General features: G+C 48.8%; 1 protein-coding gene across 1 annotated transcript; it reads left to right on the forward strand.

The window, feature by feature from the left end:
* The first annotated feature begins 54 nt into the window (after positions 1-54).
* Positions 55-11,592, forward strand: CCT5 (chaperonin containing TCP1 subunit 5). Its single transcript, XM_070476479.1, has 11 exons — positions 55-257; positions 3,066-3,126; positions 3,653-3,817; positions 5,128-5,326; positions 6,930-7,122; positions 7,203-7,352; positions 7,558-7,677; positions 8,255-8,440; positions 9,044-9,181; positions 9,594-9,774; positions 11,032-11,592. Exons 1-11 carry the CDS (start codon positions 153-155, stop codon positions 11,157-11,159), a joined length of 1,626 nt encoding a protein of 541 aa, XP_070332580.1. The 5' UTR covers positions 55-152; the 3' UTR covers positions 11,160-11,592.
* Positions 11,593-16,826: the final 5,234 nt, after the last annotated feature.

A 16,826-nucleotide genomic window follows, 5' to 3' on the forward strand; every position in this document is an offset into this window, starting at 1 on the left:
TGGCGTTAAACTAGTCTCAAGTGAAAAATAGGTCTCGGGCGGCCTGCACTGCGTCTGCGCGAGCTCTTGAGCCTTCCCGCGAGAGGAAGGCGGGCTCTGGGTTCCGGCGTGGTCTCCGCCGGTTGAGGGAGAGTAACTGTTGCTGCTGCATCATGGCGTCCGTTGGGACCCTCGCCTTCGACGAATATGGCCGTCCGTTCCTCATCATCAAGGATCAGGACCGCAAGTCTCGTCTTATGGGACTTGAGGCCCTCAAGGTAACGGGCCCGGGACGCACTGGCGGTGGGATGAGGGGAGGCGGCTGAAGCCGGTGGTTCTGCGCCTGCGCAATGTCTGAGGGGTTCTGCCATGTGCTCCGGGGGAAGCTTGAGAGAGCCCCCTTTGGTCTCCAGTCCGCCACCCCGCGCCTGGGAAAAATCTACGTATAAGTCTTTAGTCTCATTTGTGGATTAGGGTGGCCCGCGGGTGCTCTTCAGAGTTGGGTGGGGCTGCTTGAATTCTCAGGCGGTGAAGGCGCGTCCTCGCTGGTTTCTCCAACCTGCAGGCATTCCGAACAGTGTTTTCGTCAGTAGGATGCAGGAGAGGTGTTCTCAGGTCACCTGGGCGGTTAGGACGCTGGCTCTTAACCTTCAGTCGGTGTCCCTGCCACGGCCTCAAAGGAAATGAGGGTCATTTTCGTCGTGGCATCCTAAAGGTTTAGCCATTTCATTTTTGAGTCCCTTTATACATGGTGTATTCCTGGGTGTGGTCACTTAAAAGTTAAAAACGTACACTTTTAAGGAAGAAAATTCAGCTGCAAGAGTGAAAAGTGGTCACCAGTAACCGTAGTACAAGGCAGTGTGTGACCGGAATCACCAGCTATGGGAGGGCGTGTGTGCAGGTAAAAAGTCAGAGGCGGTCATTAGTACTTTGGGTAGAGCTTTGGCTTTTGGTCGGGGATGGAGTAGTGTTCTGGATGGGGGAGAGCTAACTGCCAGGAAGAGGGAAAGCAAGAGCAGGAGAACGCCTGGCACCTTGGAGGAGACAGTAATCTGGTTTTAGCATCGTCTAAGCTGCAGGGTGGAAAAGGTGGAAGTTCTTGAGCGCCTTGACATGACCATGTTATTATCCTCAGGGATGGGAGGGAGCCGTTGACAGGTATTTGAACAGAATCACAATTTAAGTAGAACTGTACCTGAGGAGGTGGTGTTTGGGATGGAATCCATGAAGTTGGTGTGTATGACTGTGTCATCAGGTCTGAGGTGTCCCTTGTCTTGAGGTTTTACTTAAATTAAGCACTACATTTCTGCCCCAGGCTGTTTCACTTAGGGCAGGTTACACATCCTTTCCCAACCTCCTTTCCCAGTGGGGCCAATACACCCCTGTCGGGGGACAAGAATTAAATGGGGTAACATGAGAAGTGGCCACCCAGCCTTTGACCAATGGTCGGTACTCAAACCACTTGCGTTATGTTCAGTTTTGAGTTTCATGGAAAGCAACCAGCAGAGAAAGTAACACCCAGTACATGCACCCAAAATACCAGGATAACAGAAGCCACAGGTGATTTTGCCTCTGCCACATCTTTGTAATCCTCCGTCTCTTGAGACAGGTCTTAGAGAGAAATGTGGCCCCAGAGCTAGTAAAGAACAGGACCAGGGTTCAAACCCACCTCTGTCTGACAGTGCAGCCAGTAGTCTAGAGCCTGCTCCGCGGCCTTGGGGCTGATCCTGCTTTGTTGTGGGGTCTGTCCTGTACGGGGTGCTTAATAGCACCCTGGCCTCCACCCTCTATGGTCCCCTCCCTGATTGTGACAACTCAGGTGTGTCTCTAGGCATTGCCAAACATCTCCTGGGGGCACATTCGCCCCTGGTTAAGAACCACATGCCTGTGGTCATTATTCTTTAAATATTTCATTGTGCAGACCTATCAGTCAAAGATGTATTTTAAGAATAACCAGTATTTTTACAAACTAGTGAACTTTGTGTCTTGTTAACCTGTGAGCTCGGGTCGCAAGGGAAGGCCTCACAGAACATTGCATTAAACTGCTTTGTACAGAGGGATGGGGTGGAGAGGGAGGTGGGAGGGGGGACCGGGATGGGGAATACATGTAAATCCATGGCTAATTCATTTCAATGTATGACAAAAACCACTGCAATGTTGTAAAGTAATTAGCCTCCAACAAATAAAAATAAATGGAAGAAAATAAAAATAAACTGCTTTGTAAACTGGTCAGGATTTAATGAGCAGAGGCCTTCAGTGCATCAAGACTTCGGGGGTCAGAGGGCATGTTGGGGAGCAGGCCTTAGCCACCCTCACTGGAACAGAGCGAGGTCTGACTTTGAAGAACACCTGGAGCTTACAGACTTGAGAGTTGGAGTTCTGGCCCTGTCGGAGTCCTGGTGACTCGTTTAAGGGTGGGGACTGAGGAAAGCAGGTTTGGGAAAATGGATGACCGCTGGGTGGGGGGTGAACCTGAAGGGTCAGTGATGAGAGACCCTGGAAATCTGCATTGTGTGGTGGGTCAGAGTTAGGTTGGTGAGGGCAGGAGCAGAAAGACAGGAAACAAGGTATTTGGAGGGAATATGTGCGTAATTTATGGAAAGGAAAAAGGATGCCTTCGGGCTTCTGTTATTTTCAGCATTGACCCCCTTGGTGGGCAGTTCTTGGTTGTGGGTTGTGTACTGACTGGACCTTTGGGGAGAGGAGTGTATTGATCCATGGCGTGACAGTTCAGGGTGTTGTGTGTAGACAGCTGGACTCCTCCCATGGAGTTAGCTTTGTACACAGTGGTCCTGTACGGCCTCTCGGGTCAAACTTGTCCCTGCTCTTGGCTGTAAAAGGGGCCCGGAGAACCTGCCTCGTTAGATGTGTTGAGGGTTATAGAGAGAACACAGAGCACTTGGTTCTGTTCTTTTACACAAGAATTGTCTTCTCTGACACTAGGAGTTGTGCAGTTTTCACAGGTAGATGTGGCCCTGTTTGCTGCTTTTTCTAGAGAATAGAAGCTGTGTCATAAGTGAGTTTTACAGTGATATGTTCTTAAAATTACGTCTAACTTGAATATTGGCTTTTTTTGTTTCATTTAGTCTCATATAATGGCAGCAAAGGCTGTAGCAAATACAATGAAAACGTCACTTGGACCAAATGGTAAGAGACTTAACATTCTGTGTTTTTTAATGAAAGTTGTATAACATAAAGTAGTCAATTCAATCTGTTTACAGAAAGTTAGGAGACAGAGGGGGGGCATCCTCCCCCTAATATGGTCAGATGTTTAGGATGTATCCCAGACCTTCAACACAGTTAAAGTCATAATGCTACATCCAAATTTAGGTCGTATGTTTTTTCCACTTGACATTTCATTAGCATTTTCCAAATCATAGCTGTTGTCTTTTGCAACATTATATTTTGTGATATTACATTTAGTGATGCTCCATAATTTTTTTATTTTTTTTGCAATTTCTCTGGTTTTAGCCATCATTAAATTGTTCCAATGTCTTGCTTAAATTAGCCAGTCTAAAAAGGTCTTCATGGAGATATTCCTTCATGTATGTTGAATTATTTGTGATAAGCTGCTCGAAAGGTACTGGGTCAAGAAGTAAAGGTAACTGTTTTATAGGTTTAGTGTAGGTTCTTTCTTTTCCCCTCAGTCATTTTAAACACGATTGTCTCTTAGGGCTTGATAAGATGATGGTGGATAAAGATGGTGACGTGACTGTGACCAATGATGGCGCCACCATCTTAAGCATGATGGATGTTGACCACCAGATCGCCAAGCTGATGGTTGAACTGTCCAAATCACAGGATGATGAGATTGGAGATGGAACCACAGGAGTGGTTGGTAAGAAAAGGCAAAATATCCTGTCTCATTTGAGAAGAGTTATTTAATATTAAGGGCTTTCCTGGTGGCTCAGACATTAAAGAATCCACCTGCAGTCCAGGAGACCCAGCTTTGATCCTTGGATCAGGAAGATCCCCTGAGAAAGGGAATGGCTACCCACTCCAGTATTCGTGCCTGGAGAATTCCATGGGCAGAGGAGCCTGATGGGCTACAGTCTGTGGGGTCGCAAAGAGTGTTACAGGCCTATCATGCTTGCTGAGTGTTTATCCTGAATCACATCATAGGGAGACAGTCCGACAAGTCCATGTGGAAGGACACGATATGAGACAAATGGCCCAGGCTCTTCAAAAGTGTCAATGTAAAAGAACAGGAAGGGAGTGGGGAGTAGAGTAAGGCAGCTCGTCTAGATTCAGGGAGCTCAAGAGAAGTGACAGCAGCTCTAACGTGTGAAACCTGGTTGGGTGCCAGATTTCTTTTTCCAAGCTCTGAAGGATGTTTGGGACACATGGGGTCATTTGTGGGTCATGTATTAGTATCTTAACCAACGTCAAGATTTCCTGAGTGTGACAGTTATGTTACAACGATGCAGGAGACTGTGCCTGTCCTTAGGAGCTGAATGTTAAAATATTCAGGAGTGACATGTCTGATTTCTGCAACTAATTTTCAAATCACTGAACAGAAAAAGCATGCGTATGAAAAGAAAACAAATGCAGCAAAGTATTATTAATAAGTAAATTGTATTCATGATACTACTCGACATATTTTTGAATGTTTGAAATTTTAAGTTTGGAAGGATTGATGAGATGAATATCCTCAGTGTTACTTTTTCTGCATTTGAAATTTGAATTTATTCAGCAAGTATTTTATACATTCGTTGGGAAGCAAGCACTGTTCTGGATGTACTTGGAGTGCAGCAATATTCAAACTTACTTTTGTGATGCTAAATTAGAGGAGAAGGCAACAGGTCGGGGAAGGATAATAAACAAATTTTATTACTGTAGGATGCCAGCATGAATTTCACTGAATAGAAATCCTTGGCCTAGGAAACAGGAAGGTTTTTTCCCTTATAAAAATGGTTTGTATATTACGTTCTTTGCATCCTGTATGTCACTGAGAGTTGAGCATCCATCTATGAGGGGTACCTGTTAGAACTGTGTTAGAACCAAAACACGAGGCTCCATTTTTAGGGATGGCCTTCACCTCTGAGACACTTTGAGCTTAAATCTGGAACCTTCGTATTTCCAGGACAGCATCTCATGTGTTTTGAGTTCTAGCGGTTTCCTGAACCAGGTGTGCTGTCTCGCCCGCAGTCCTGGCTGGCGCCCTGTTGGAAGAGGCCGAGCAGCTGCTGGACCGTGGCATTCACCCCATCAGGATTGCCGACGGCTACGAGCAGGCCGCCCGCATCGCTATCGAGCACCTGGACAAGATCAGCGACAGTGTCCTTGTCGACATGAGGAACACTGAGCCCCTGATCCAGACAGCGAAGACCACGCTGGGCTCCAAAGTGTGCGTGTGCAGTGTGGGGTTGCAGGGCGCGTTCATGGAGGAGGCAGTGCTCGTGTGCTGTGTCTTACAGACAGCTCAGGATTATCCACGGTGGCTTCATACTGATTTATGAGCTGCCTTTCTGCTTTTGTTATTTGGGTTTACTTTCTCTTTACTGCCGATATAAACATTGGCATTTTGTGTTTTTGTTGGAGGCTGGATTTCCAGGTTTGGTTCAGTCCTCTTGATGTTTGTGTAAGCTATATAGTTCTTTATTTCTCAGGATAGGCTAGGGTAGGACAGGGTCCTACTAGTGGGAAGTATTCATTTTTTGTAACACTTTCTACCATTTCTTTGCTAGGAAGCACTTTAGTGGAGAGGTTCTTCTTTATTCATTCAACAAGGAATTTAATGATCCAGAATTTTACTTAGTATGAAGGGGCAGTCTTGAAATTGTCTTCCACTGGCTGTTGTTAACATTTACATGGTACTCATTACTTGCCAGGCCTACTGCTGAGCCTTGGGGACACAAGACAGCTCTTGCCCCCAGAGACTCAGCCACAGGGCACACTCAACTTGAACAACAGTGGAGACTTGGGGGCTCTTGTTAAAATGTAGTGTAAAAACCTAATGTAAGGTACCTTATTGCACCGTTTGTCTTAATCCACATCAGTTCGGGACGTTTTAAATTTGTGCCCTAAAGGATGACATGGGCTCAACTTAGAGGGCAGGGCAAGTGCAGCAGAGACGGCTACTTCCTTCTGTCCTTCATGGTGCCAGCTGTCCTCTTGTCACAAGTCTGAGCGGAGACCACTTCTGGGCAGGGGTGACTGTCCGGGGTGGCCTCTATCTCAAGAAGAGCACTCTGGTTCTCCTGGAAGGAAGGCATTACCCTTTCTTGAAATGCACACATTCTGTGTTACTGCTTTCTAAGTTGACTCAGCTTTATTTGCAAGTCTTTAGAAAACTCCAGTAACTGTAGATCTTTACTATAGAAAACGTTCAGATGGACCAACAAGGGCCAGATACACTCAACATAAGGTTGTTAACATTGTATGTCAGTTACTTAGTATTTTTAGTTTCTTGGCTGTCTTTTCCAGGTGACTTAGGATTCCAGGCACTGTATTTGGAGGACTACAGTTGCCTTGTGGTTTTTTTTCAGAATCAGATGTGAAATTATCAAGCAGTCTCTTCAGATGTTAAGTGGTGCACTTCCCATAGATAAAATTGGCTTCTCCTTGGTGGTTTCATCTCTTTCCTGTTCTGTTTTGGCTTGAAAGTGTTAGTCGTATTACAAAACAGCGATCTTGGTAAATTTTTGGTTCTTGACATATGTTCGTGGTCTCTTAGTGTACATTTATAATGGAAGAAAATAGTACATTTCAGTTATTATTAACAGTTTTTTCCCTATCCCAGTTTATGATTCCTTTTGGGGTCCCTGCCCAGACTGTTGAAAGTACAGGTCATGGTGACATTCTTCCCTGGGGACCCTGAACATAGTTAGCTCTGTATGATACCTGTGGGTCTCAGTATGTCATGTCATCTGAGTTTCCCAGCACGTGTTCTTTCTGGCTGCAGTCGCGGTTGAGTGGACATGAAAGGTTAGTGTTGTGTGTCCCCGCAGGGTTAACAGCTGTCACCGGCAAATGGCTGAGATTGCTGTGAACGCCGTCCTCACCGTGGCTGACATGCAGCGCAGGGATGTTGACTTCGAGCTCATCAAGGTAGAAGGCAAGGTGGGCGGGCGGCTGGAGGACACCAAGCTGATCAAGGGCGTGATCGTGGACAAGGACTTCAGTCACCCGCAGATGCCCAAGGTGAGCCATGCCTCCGTAGCATCAGGCTTTTCCCTCTTGAGCCCTCCAGGTAGTTCATATGTTTCTGTCTCTTCCTGCAGCAAGTGGAAGATGCTAAGATTGCAATCCTCACGTGTCCATTTGAGCCCCCAAAACCAAAGACGAAGCATAAGCTGGATGTGACATCTGTGGAAGATTTTAAAGCCCTTCAGAAGTACGAAAAGGAGAAGTTTGAAGAGATGATCCGGCAGGTGCGCCTTACCACAGCTCCCAGTGAGATTTAAACTCACGAGAGCTGACAGGACATAGCCACTTGTATGGTTCTTTCTCTTTTCTGTACTCTAATGTTCCCACCTATACACCCAGCTGTGTTTCTCGCCTTGGTTTCAACCTTTTTTCCAATAGAAGAGCACAAAGAATACTTTTGTTAACATGATTGTGGCATTTCTTTCCCAGATTAAAGAAACTGGTGCTAACCTAGCTATTTGCCAGTGGGGCTTTGACGATGAAGCGAATCATTTACTTCTCCAGAATGACCTGCCAGCAGTTCGCTGGGTCGGAGGACCTGAAATTGAGGTAGGAAGCCCCCTGCAAGGACACTGCATGCAGGGCTTGAGCTCGTGGAGCATCTCTGCTCGAAGCCACTGTGACCACACCCTGCTGTGGTTCCCACGCTGTGCTGAGGCTCCACAGACCAAAGGCTGAGCTGCGAGAGGGGAAAATGCTAGAATGTTTCTTCCTGTTTGTACATGAGTTTCTGGTGTGGCATTTTCACGTGCTTTCCTTTCTCACTGCTGTCTGGTTGGCCCGCTGAGGTGGGAGACTGACTGGTTGTTCACTTCTGTGGCAGGGTCATAAACATTCAGAGCTGCCCAGACATGGTCTGTGACTCCACAGACACAGCCTAGTTGGTCCTCATGGGGGCGAGAGGGGAAGGGGGAGAGCTGAGAGAGAGTGTGCAGGGTCATAGTGGCAGGTCGCCCGCCCTTCCGAACCTTGTTCCCTGAACAAGGCATTGGGCTGGACCTTGATACTTGGGCTGGATTGGGCAGTGGTTCTAGGGAGCACGGCTGGTCTTGGGTCATGTTCGGCCCATCTGTGGTCTGGTGTTAAGAGTGCCGCACTCACCATGCTGGTCTTTGCCTTCCGGCAGTTGATCGCCATCGCCACCGGCGGCCGCATCGTCCCTCGGTTCTCAGAGCTCACAGCTGAGAAGCTGGGCTTTGCAGGTCTTGTGAAAGAGATCTCGTTTGGGACCACCAAAGACAAGATGCTGGTCATCGAGCAGTGTAAGAACTCCAGAGCCGTCACCATTTTCATCAGAGGAGGAAATAAGATGGTGAGGACTCACTTCCTTGTCCTGCATTTTTTCTGATCTGGAATGTGGTTGGGTTTTTCGCATAATGTATTTAGCTGGGACACTTTGAAGAGGACAGGGTCATCTTTCTTGGAAAAGCAGGGACACCTCGGGAATTCCTTAGCAGTCCAGTATTAGGACTCTGCTCTTGACTGCTGGGTCCTGGGCTCGATCCCTAGTTAGGGAACTAAGATCCCTCAAGCCATGCAGTGTGGGCCCCTCACTTACCCGCCCCCCCCCCAAAATAAAGTGGGGTCACAGTGTAAAACCCTGAAGACCATGTTCCACTGTTGGGACTACGGGGCTTGCCTTTCCTCGGTCTCAGGTAGAAATGGGGACCTGGGAGAGTGTGGGTGCGCTCTCCACGCTCCAGGGACGGGTTCCTAGTGGATCACAGTGAGTAAGACTCGTCGTAAGGGTGTTGCTTTGTCATTTTTGTTTGACCCCCTTCACCACTTGGTCATACGTCCTGGAGTGAGGCCTAGGCTGCCCAGTATTTTGGGAGTTTTTCCCCTAAGTACATGATAGGGGGGAAAAGTAGAATGAAGATAGGAACCGTTAACTTAGGCAGCGTTGCTTCCCCAGATCATCGAGGAGGCCAAGCGTTCCCTTCACGACGCTCTCTGTGTCATCCGCAACCTCATCCGGGACAACCGCGTGGTGTACGGCGGGGGCGCTGCGGAGATCTCCTGCGCCCTGGCGGTCAGCCAGGAGGCCGACAAGGTGAGGGCCTCTGACCGCGGTCTGGGACCAACCGCATGGTGTGCGGCGGGGGCTGGACACCCGGCCTTTAATCTGAGCTGATCCTATGGAGGTGGACGCAGGTTACCACAGGCCAGTGTGTGTCAGCCTTTTTCAGACTGCAGCCTTGACACAGATCTCTGCACTCTTAGTGTTACCTGGAATTGAGAATTGCTTGGACGTTGTAACTAAAGGTGCAGTGGGAAGACTGGCTTTCTTGACTTCTGATGTGTACCTTCTGCATCCTTGCCCTCATGAATAGCGGCAGTCATGTTACGGCGTGTTCTGAAGACTCGTCCTGAGTTAGCTTTTCCAAGGGTATCGGTCTGTAATGTCCCCAAATAGCTGCTGGGGGTTCTGTCAAGAAAGCTGACGTAACCCTGTGCCCTTGCAGTGTCCGACCCTGGAGCAGTACGCCATGCGCGCCTTCGCCGATGCACTGGAGGTCATCCCCATGGCGCTTGCCGAGAACAGCGGCATGAACCCCATCCAGACCATGACTGAGGTCCGGGCCAGACAAGTGAAGGAGGTGAACCCTGCCCTTGGGATCGACTGTCTGCACAAGGGGACCAATGGTGAGGCGCTGGGCCGCGGTCTGACCTAAACTGGGGGATTACTTGGTACTTAATGTGTACCGTGAACTCATCCTGGCTTTTTAAATTCTTGAACACACTTCAGGTACCCAGGTCCTGAATTCTAGTGTTTGATATAATTATCTGGGGAATTGTTAGGATACTGGTCTTAACAAGCTACAACAAAAAACTGCAGTGCAGTATTTATTCCAAAGGTGATTTCCATTGTAGAAAATCATTCCCATCTCATTTCTTTTACATGAATGTCAGTGTTGGTTCTGTGTGTCATATAAAATAGCTCTGAAATTGACTTTCAGTTTACTGCTGATTCTGTGGGCGTGTCCCGTAAATCATAGGGTGTTTTATAAACAGAGTGTGTGCTGTGACTTCTGTAGCACTTCCATCGTTCATCGCTGAAAAGGTAGCACAGCCCTAGCATGTAGGGATGGTGGTCCTGGTGAATCCCCAGATTCTGTACTAATTGGGCTGTCTCGGGGGTTCTGTCTCAGTCCTGACCACAGAATTTGATGGCTTATTTTTTTTTACTCAGAGCTGCAGGTGTGTTCTGGATTTTAGGTTAACAACCCGAGGATTTAGTAACAGCAGCAACTCCTTGTCAAACAGTTAACATTCCTTAACTTGAACGTCTGGGTTTTTGCTGAAGCAACTTCCCTTGTCAGGCACCGTCTCACCTCACTCACTTCGGTCTTACTGACCGACGGCGTAGGGAACGTTGTGGGGTGAGACATCACTGAAGTGGTTCCCTCTGGCACATCACTGAGAAACTCACCGTCATGGACGAGGGCTCCCTGTCCTCCAAGTGCTCCAGTGACCAGGCCCGCATTCCAGAATGTCCTGGGAACTAATGAAATTGTATTCTTCTGAAAACATAACTGGGACTAGTGGCTTTCAAAGTTCTGTGTCTTTTAAGTTTTACTCTGGTTGATAAATAGGGACAAAGTATTAATGATAACAGGTTTTCCTGGTGGCTCAAACAAGAGAATTGGCCTGCAATTCAGAAGACCTGGGTTCAATTCCTGGGTTGGGGAGAGTCCCTGGAGGAGGGTATGGCTGCCCACTCCAGTATTCTTGCCTGAAGAATCACCAGGGACAGAGGAGCCTGGCGGGCTACGTGTCCATGGGTTCCCAAAGAGTCAGACACAGCTGAGCGACTTTCACTTTTCATTAATGCTAGGAGTATGCTATTTTAAAATGATAAGTTTGTGTACTGTTTTAGAATAATGAATTTGTGTTTTTCAGATATGAAACATCAACATGTCATAGAAACCTTGATCGGCAAAAAGCAACAGATCTCTCTTGCAACACAAATGGTTAGAATGATTTTGAAGATTGACGACATCCGTAAGCCTGGAGAATCTGAAGAGTAAAGAGAGAATTTAGAGTAAAATGAGGAGTAAGATCCACTACTGTGACTAAATAAATGGGTGTCTTGTGCTGCATCTACAGCTATTTATTGTTATGTCCCGTATCAGACACTGTAGTAGATGCTGTGACAACAGTAGCTGTTTGGTAACCATAGTTTCACTTGTTCAGAGACATGAAAGTGTAGAGGTATGCTCTCACAAGGTTTTGTATTTGTTATATTAAAGGGAACTCTAAACAGCCTTTATATTCTGCTCTTCAAGTTAAACACTCACTATAACATTCATCAAATGCCTTAATTGAAAGGGTTTTAGTTGAATTTTTTTTTTTTAAATGTAGGACCTGTTTTTAACAGTTTTAAACGTTCGGTTTGTTCTCAAGATTTACTTTAACATTGAGGAATATGGGCTTGGTCCTATTAAATTTATTTAAGTGCTGCATCTGTCTAAATGGGTGAGTCTTTGATTGTGGAGACCCTCAGAGATGAGTATCCAGCACACGTTGGGCTGTCTCTGTGCTGTTAGGTTGTGCTGACTGGGGTGGCCCCACAGTGCTGAGTAGACCAGCCTTAACCGTGTGGTCTTCACACAGTCCCCTGGTGTTATCCTGGCCTGGCTCCACCCAGAGCCCTGGCCAACGTCGTGCAGAGAAGGCCAGGGTGGGCACAGACTGGCACCACCCTCAGGTGCTTAGAAGGTCATTCAGAAGCCAGTTGGGGTTTTCTCAGAGGAGCAAAACAAGTGAAGGTTAGAGTGAAACAGAAAAAATGGGTTGAGTGGAAGGAAGCACCTTGCAGTTACCATGTGTAGATAGGTTGGTATTGAATTAGTTCTACTTATTGCGGGTTTGATCCCTCGGTCTGGGAGATCCCCGGAAGAGGAAATGGCAACCCACTCCAATCTTCTTGCCTGGAGAATCCCCATGGACAGAGGAGCCTGGCAGGCCACAGTCCATGGAGTCAAGAAGCAAATCGACGTGACTTGGCAACTAAAAAGTACTGGCTCACAGGGGCATAGCCCTTGGCAGAGGCCAGGCTGTGTTCCAAGTGCTTCACCTGTTACCACCCTGTGATGGAGAAAGGCTTCTTACTGTTCACATCTTACAAATGGCCTCATTGTCCAGCATCTTCCAGCCTGCATTCAGTGGAATAGGGTCAGACCCTGGCCGACTTCCCTGGGGTCCCATCTCCCCGTGCCATTCTGCCCCCTGCTGGCTTGTGTTTGCTTTTCTAAAAGCATGCTTCTTAGAGGATATGATGAAGAAGGGCACTCTTGTGCCACCAGGGGAGAGGGTTTGGAGCCATCAGTTTCTCCTGGGAACCTGGATGCTGGCCAGTCTTAACTGTTAGGTCGTTGTGTTTGCTCCATGTTAATGCGTTGGTGGTTTCACTAGGAAACTTGGCAGTGAGCACTAACATAGTTCTTCCTGATGAACATAAAACCTAGTACGAATCTCATCGTGAAATGGATTCTGAAGTGGCTCAGTTATAATTTACTACCTATTGGGTGCAGCATCAGAATGCATCGATTTCAAGTTTGGTTTCAGTGCAGACACAGACCCACTCAAATAACTGTCTTGACCTAGTCGCCTGGATGAGTTGATTTACAAGGGTGGATTTCAGCCTGTGAAGAACATCCAACATCTTGCTTTGAACCAGAGTCTCCCATGTGAAGTGGTTTGTGGTTGAATGAAGACTAAACCACTCCTCAAAAGGGAACCATGGATATTCCTGGAGGGTTTTGGTTGAAAGAAACTATGTGGTTGATAAACAAACGTAGATGTGTTCTTCACATGCTTTTGATTCTTTCCAGGAAAAGCACCTCTTCTAGGTACCACGTTACCTTTTATCTTCCAGTTCTAAATGGCTTGTTTACATCCTTTGTGCTTTGGCTGACCCCCATCTCATGCTTGGAGAAGGAGGTGGCAACCCACTCCAGTATTCTTGCCTGGAGAATTCTGTGGACAGAGGAGCCTTGTGGGCTGTTGTCCATGGAGTCGCACAGAGTCAGACATGACTGAAACGACTTGGCATGCATGCATGCATAGGAGAAGGAAGTGGCAACCCACTCCAGTGGTCTTGCCTGGAGAATCCCAGGGACAGAGGAGCCTAGTGGGCTGCAGTCTATGGGGTCGCATAGAGTCGGATACAACTGAAGCGACTTAGCAACAGCAGCATCTCATGCCAGTGAAGCCCTTGACCCGAGGCCACATCCCCACACAGGACCCAACACTGTCCTGTTGGTTCCCAGTTCCTGCACTTCCAGCTTCATTCAGTGTTTCAGGGGTTGGAGGTGAGTTCTTTATTCTGTTTTCTGGCCATGCCACTCAGCTTCTGGGATCTTAGTTCCCTGGCCAGGGATGGAACCTGGGCCCCTGGCAGTGAAAGCAGAGTTCTAACCACTGGACCACCAAGGAAGTCCCTATTTGATGTTTGTTAAATGGCTTGATCTTTAATTACAAGCAATCACACAGAAATAGAGCTTCCCAGGTGACTCAGTGGCAAAGAAACGGCCTGCAAATGCCAAAGACATGATTTTGATCCCTGGGTCGGGAAGATCCCCTGGAGAAGGGAATGGCCTCCCACTCCAGTGGTCTTGCCTGGAGAATCCGTGGACTGAGGGGCTCCAGTCCAGGGGTGACTGGACATGACTAGGGACTGAGCACATGTCAGAAGCCAATGTGAGAGCTGCTGTCTGTCCTCTGTGAAGAGAGACATTGAGGTTTGCAAAAGTGGAAAGTAATGCTACTCCTCACTCTTCATTTTGGAAAATATAAAATTACATTAACACATCGAATGCCGGTCAGTGTAGACTGGCATAAACAAGCAGCGGGAGGTAGGGCATTTTGCAGGTCTTGACGAGTATTCAGGGATCTTGAAATCAAAATGTTTGAGAACTGCTCTGTTAGTGCCTCTAATCTTCATGAGGAGTCCTGGTCATCGACAAATCCAGGAGATGCTGCATAATTTGCACCGACTGGAAATAAACTCCAGTTCATACAGCACGTGTTTTGAAGATAAGCACTGAAGAGCCTTATCAATATTTGCACTATAATCTTGACCCCTGTTTTGAAGACCATCAAAGCTGACCGTGAGAACTTCCAGCTTCCATGCTCCCACCTTGAGTCTCACCTGCCCACCCCCCTCTGTGTGGTAGGCAGGATTCTGCACCCGGGTTCAGCCTGGTGGTGCCATCAGACACTGATCCAGATGCTGCTATGAAGGGACTCTGCAGGTGGAGAGAAACTCTAGCTGGCAGACCTTAGAAAGCTGATGTGGGTGGGCCCCATGCAACCACAGCAGAAGGGAGGGGCAGGGGTGAAGGACTGGATGCCCACCTGCTGGCCCTGAGATGCGGGGGCCACGTACAAGCCCTGAGGAAGGAAACGAGAGCTTGGTCCTAAGCCGCAAGGAACAACTCTCCAGACACTGGGATGTTCAGCTGGCCCTTGGACAGCACAGGTGGGGCACTGACCATGTATGCCGTTGAAAATGCAAGAAAAAATTACAGCCAGTCCTCCATGGGCTTGGTTCTGCATCTGAGCATTCAGCCAACATCAAACGTGGTACTGTTGGGTTTACTGTTGAGAAACCTGCAAGAGGACCCAAGCAGTTCAAGCCTGATGTTCAAGAGTCAGCTGTATCTGGAAGCAGATCCTTCCCGGAGCCTGGCCAGCCAGCACCTGCACTTGGACCTCATGAGACCCCGAGTGGAGAAAGCAGCTGAGCCAGCCTGGGCTTCCACAGAACCGTGGGGTCGCACATTTGTCCTGAAGCCACAGAGTGTGCTCGTCTGTCACGCCAGCACCTTGTGGGCGCCCGTCAGGATCACACTTCTGGACTCTTGTGGCCGGTAGGGCCTTGTAAGCAGCTCGGGCCCATGAGCAGAAAGAAGCATCATTTCCAGGTCAAAGCACTGAGTCGCCATGCAGGGCCTTCTGGGGCCCTTTCCTCTGGGCTCAGCCAGGGCCTTGCTCCGGGGTGGCCTCCAGCCTGGCCCCTGGAGGTAACAGTGACAGGAGTTCCTGCCAGCAGCCACGGGTGCAGCAGCAGCGAGCTCCCGAGGGCAGGGGTAGAACCGCTTTGCATCCTCACCTGCCCCCTTCAGTCCAGTCGCTCAGTCGTGTCCGACTCCTTGTTGACCCCATGGTCTGCAGCACACAAGGCTTCCGTCTGTCACCAACTCCTGGAGTTTAGTCAATCATGTCCATGGAGTCAGTGATGCCATCCAACCGTCTCATCCTCTGTCGCCCCCTTCTCCTCCCACCTTCAATCTTTCCCAGCTTCAGGATTTTTTCAGATCAGTCAGCTCTTCGCATCAGGTGGCCAAAGTATTGGAGTTTCAGCCTCAGCATCACTCCTTCCAATGAATATTCAGGACTGATCTCCTTTAGGATGGACTGGTTGGATCTCCTTGCAGTCCAAGGAACTCTTCTTCAGCACCACAATTCAAAAGCATCAATTCTTTGGCACTCAGCTTTCTTTATAGTCCAACTCTCACATCCATACATGACTACTGAAAAAAACATCTTTGACTAGGTGGACTTTTGTTAGCAAAGTATTGTCTTTGCTTTTTAATATGCTGTCTAGGTTGGTCATAGCTTTCCTTCCAAGGAGCAAGTGTCTTTTAATTTCATGGCTGCAGTCACTATCTGGAGATGGTGCCCAAAAAATAAACTCTGTCACTGTTTCACCTCACACAGCAGAACAGAGCAAACCCCTCTGGGTCCTGAGCCCGGGCTCCGCCGCCCCTCTCCTTTGCAGCACCCCTGAAGGCAGGCTGACGCACAGTCAGGAGCAACCACAGCTCAGCCTGATGACACGCCCACATGAGACTGGGCTTATTCTGCAAAATAAGGTCATTCTCTTCATTTTGTAGATTTCCATTGAGAAAAACTAGAGGGTGTGGGTGGGCAAGAATCCGCCTGCCAGTGCTGGAGATGTGACAGACATGAGTTTGATCCCTGGGTTGGGAAGATCCCCGAGAGGAGGAAATGGCAACCCACTCCAGTAGTCTCGCCTGGGAAATCCCATGGATGGAGGAGCCTCGCGGGCTACAGTCCATGGAGTCACAGAGAGTCAGACGACTGAGCAACTATACCACCACCACCAGAGGTCAGAGCATTCGAGCAAGTGTCCCAGAGCCACACGGGAGCTTGACAGCCAGGGGCCTGGACACTGCGACCCCTCCCCGCCCACCTCACTCTCATCCTGCTCCACACTCGCCTCTGCCCACGTGGGGCACGGCCATCCACGCGGGGCTCCTCTGCTGCCCACCCACCAGGAGGCCTCCTTCACCGGCCCGGCCCTGGGGTGCGCCAGGGGCCAATCAGTCCTGACCACAGGCCCCCTCAACTCAGGCTCACTCAGCCTCCTTCGCGGGAAGACAGCCGAGGGGAGGAGGGCCTGGGTTCTGGGAGAGCTCCCTCCTAACAGAAATTGACAGGATTTCCCTTCCTCCCCACGAGACCTGGAGGAGAGGGGGCCCAGAGCAGCAGGCACGTACCACATCCTGACATCAGGAAGGCCCTGAGCCGCTCCTGGTCCGTTTAATGGTGTCTGGGGGAGACTTCATCACTCTCTTTACCGTTCAGTCGTTCAGTCGTGTCCGCCTCTTTGCAACCCCATGGACTACAGCACGCCAGGCCTCCCTGTCCATCACGAACTCCCGGAG

Source organism: Odocoileus virginianus, chromosome 14, assembly GCF_023699985.2.
Source record: "Odocoileus virginianus isolate 20LAN1187 ecotype Illinois chromosome 14, Ovbor_1.2, whole genome shotgun sequence".
NCBI lineage: Eukaryota > Metazoa > Chordata > Mammalia > Artiodactyla > Cervidae > Odocoileus > Odocoileus virginianus.

Bases quoted from the DNA above. Each gene is read 5' to 3' on its own strand.
- CCT5 (XM_070476479.1), top strand. From the start codon at position 153: ATGGCGTCCGTTGGGACCCTCGCCTTCGACGAATATGGCCGTCCGTTC. The intron at 7,678-8,254 runs GTAGGAAGCCCC...GCCTTCCGGCAG, and splicing joins TCGGAGGACCTGAAATTGAG to TTGATCGCCATCGCCACCGG. The intron at 8,441-9,043 runs GTGAGGACTCAC...TTGCTTCCCCAG, and splicing joins TCAGAGGAGGAAATAAGATG to ATCATCGAGGAGGCCAAGCG.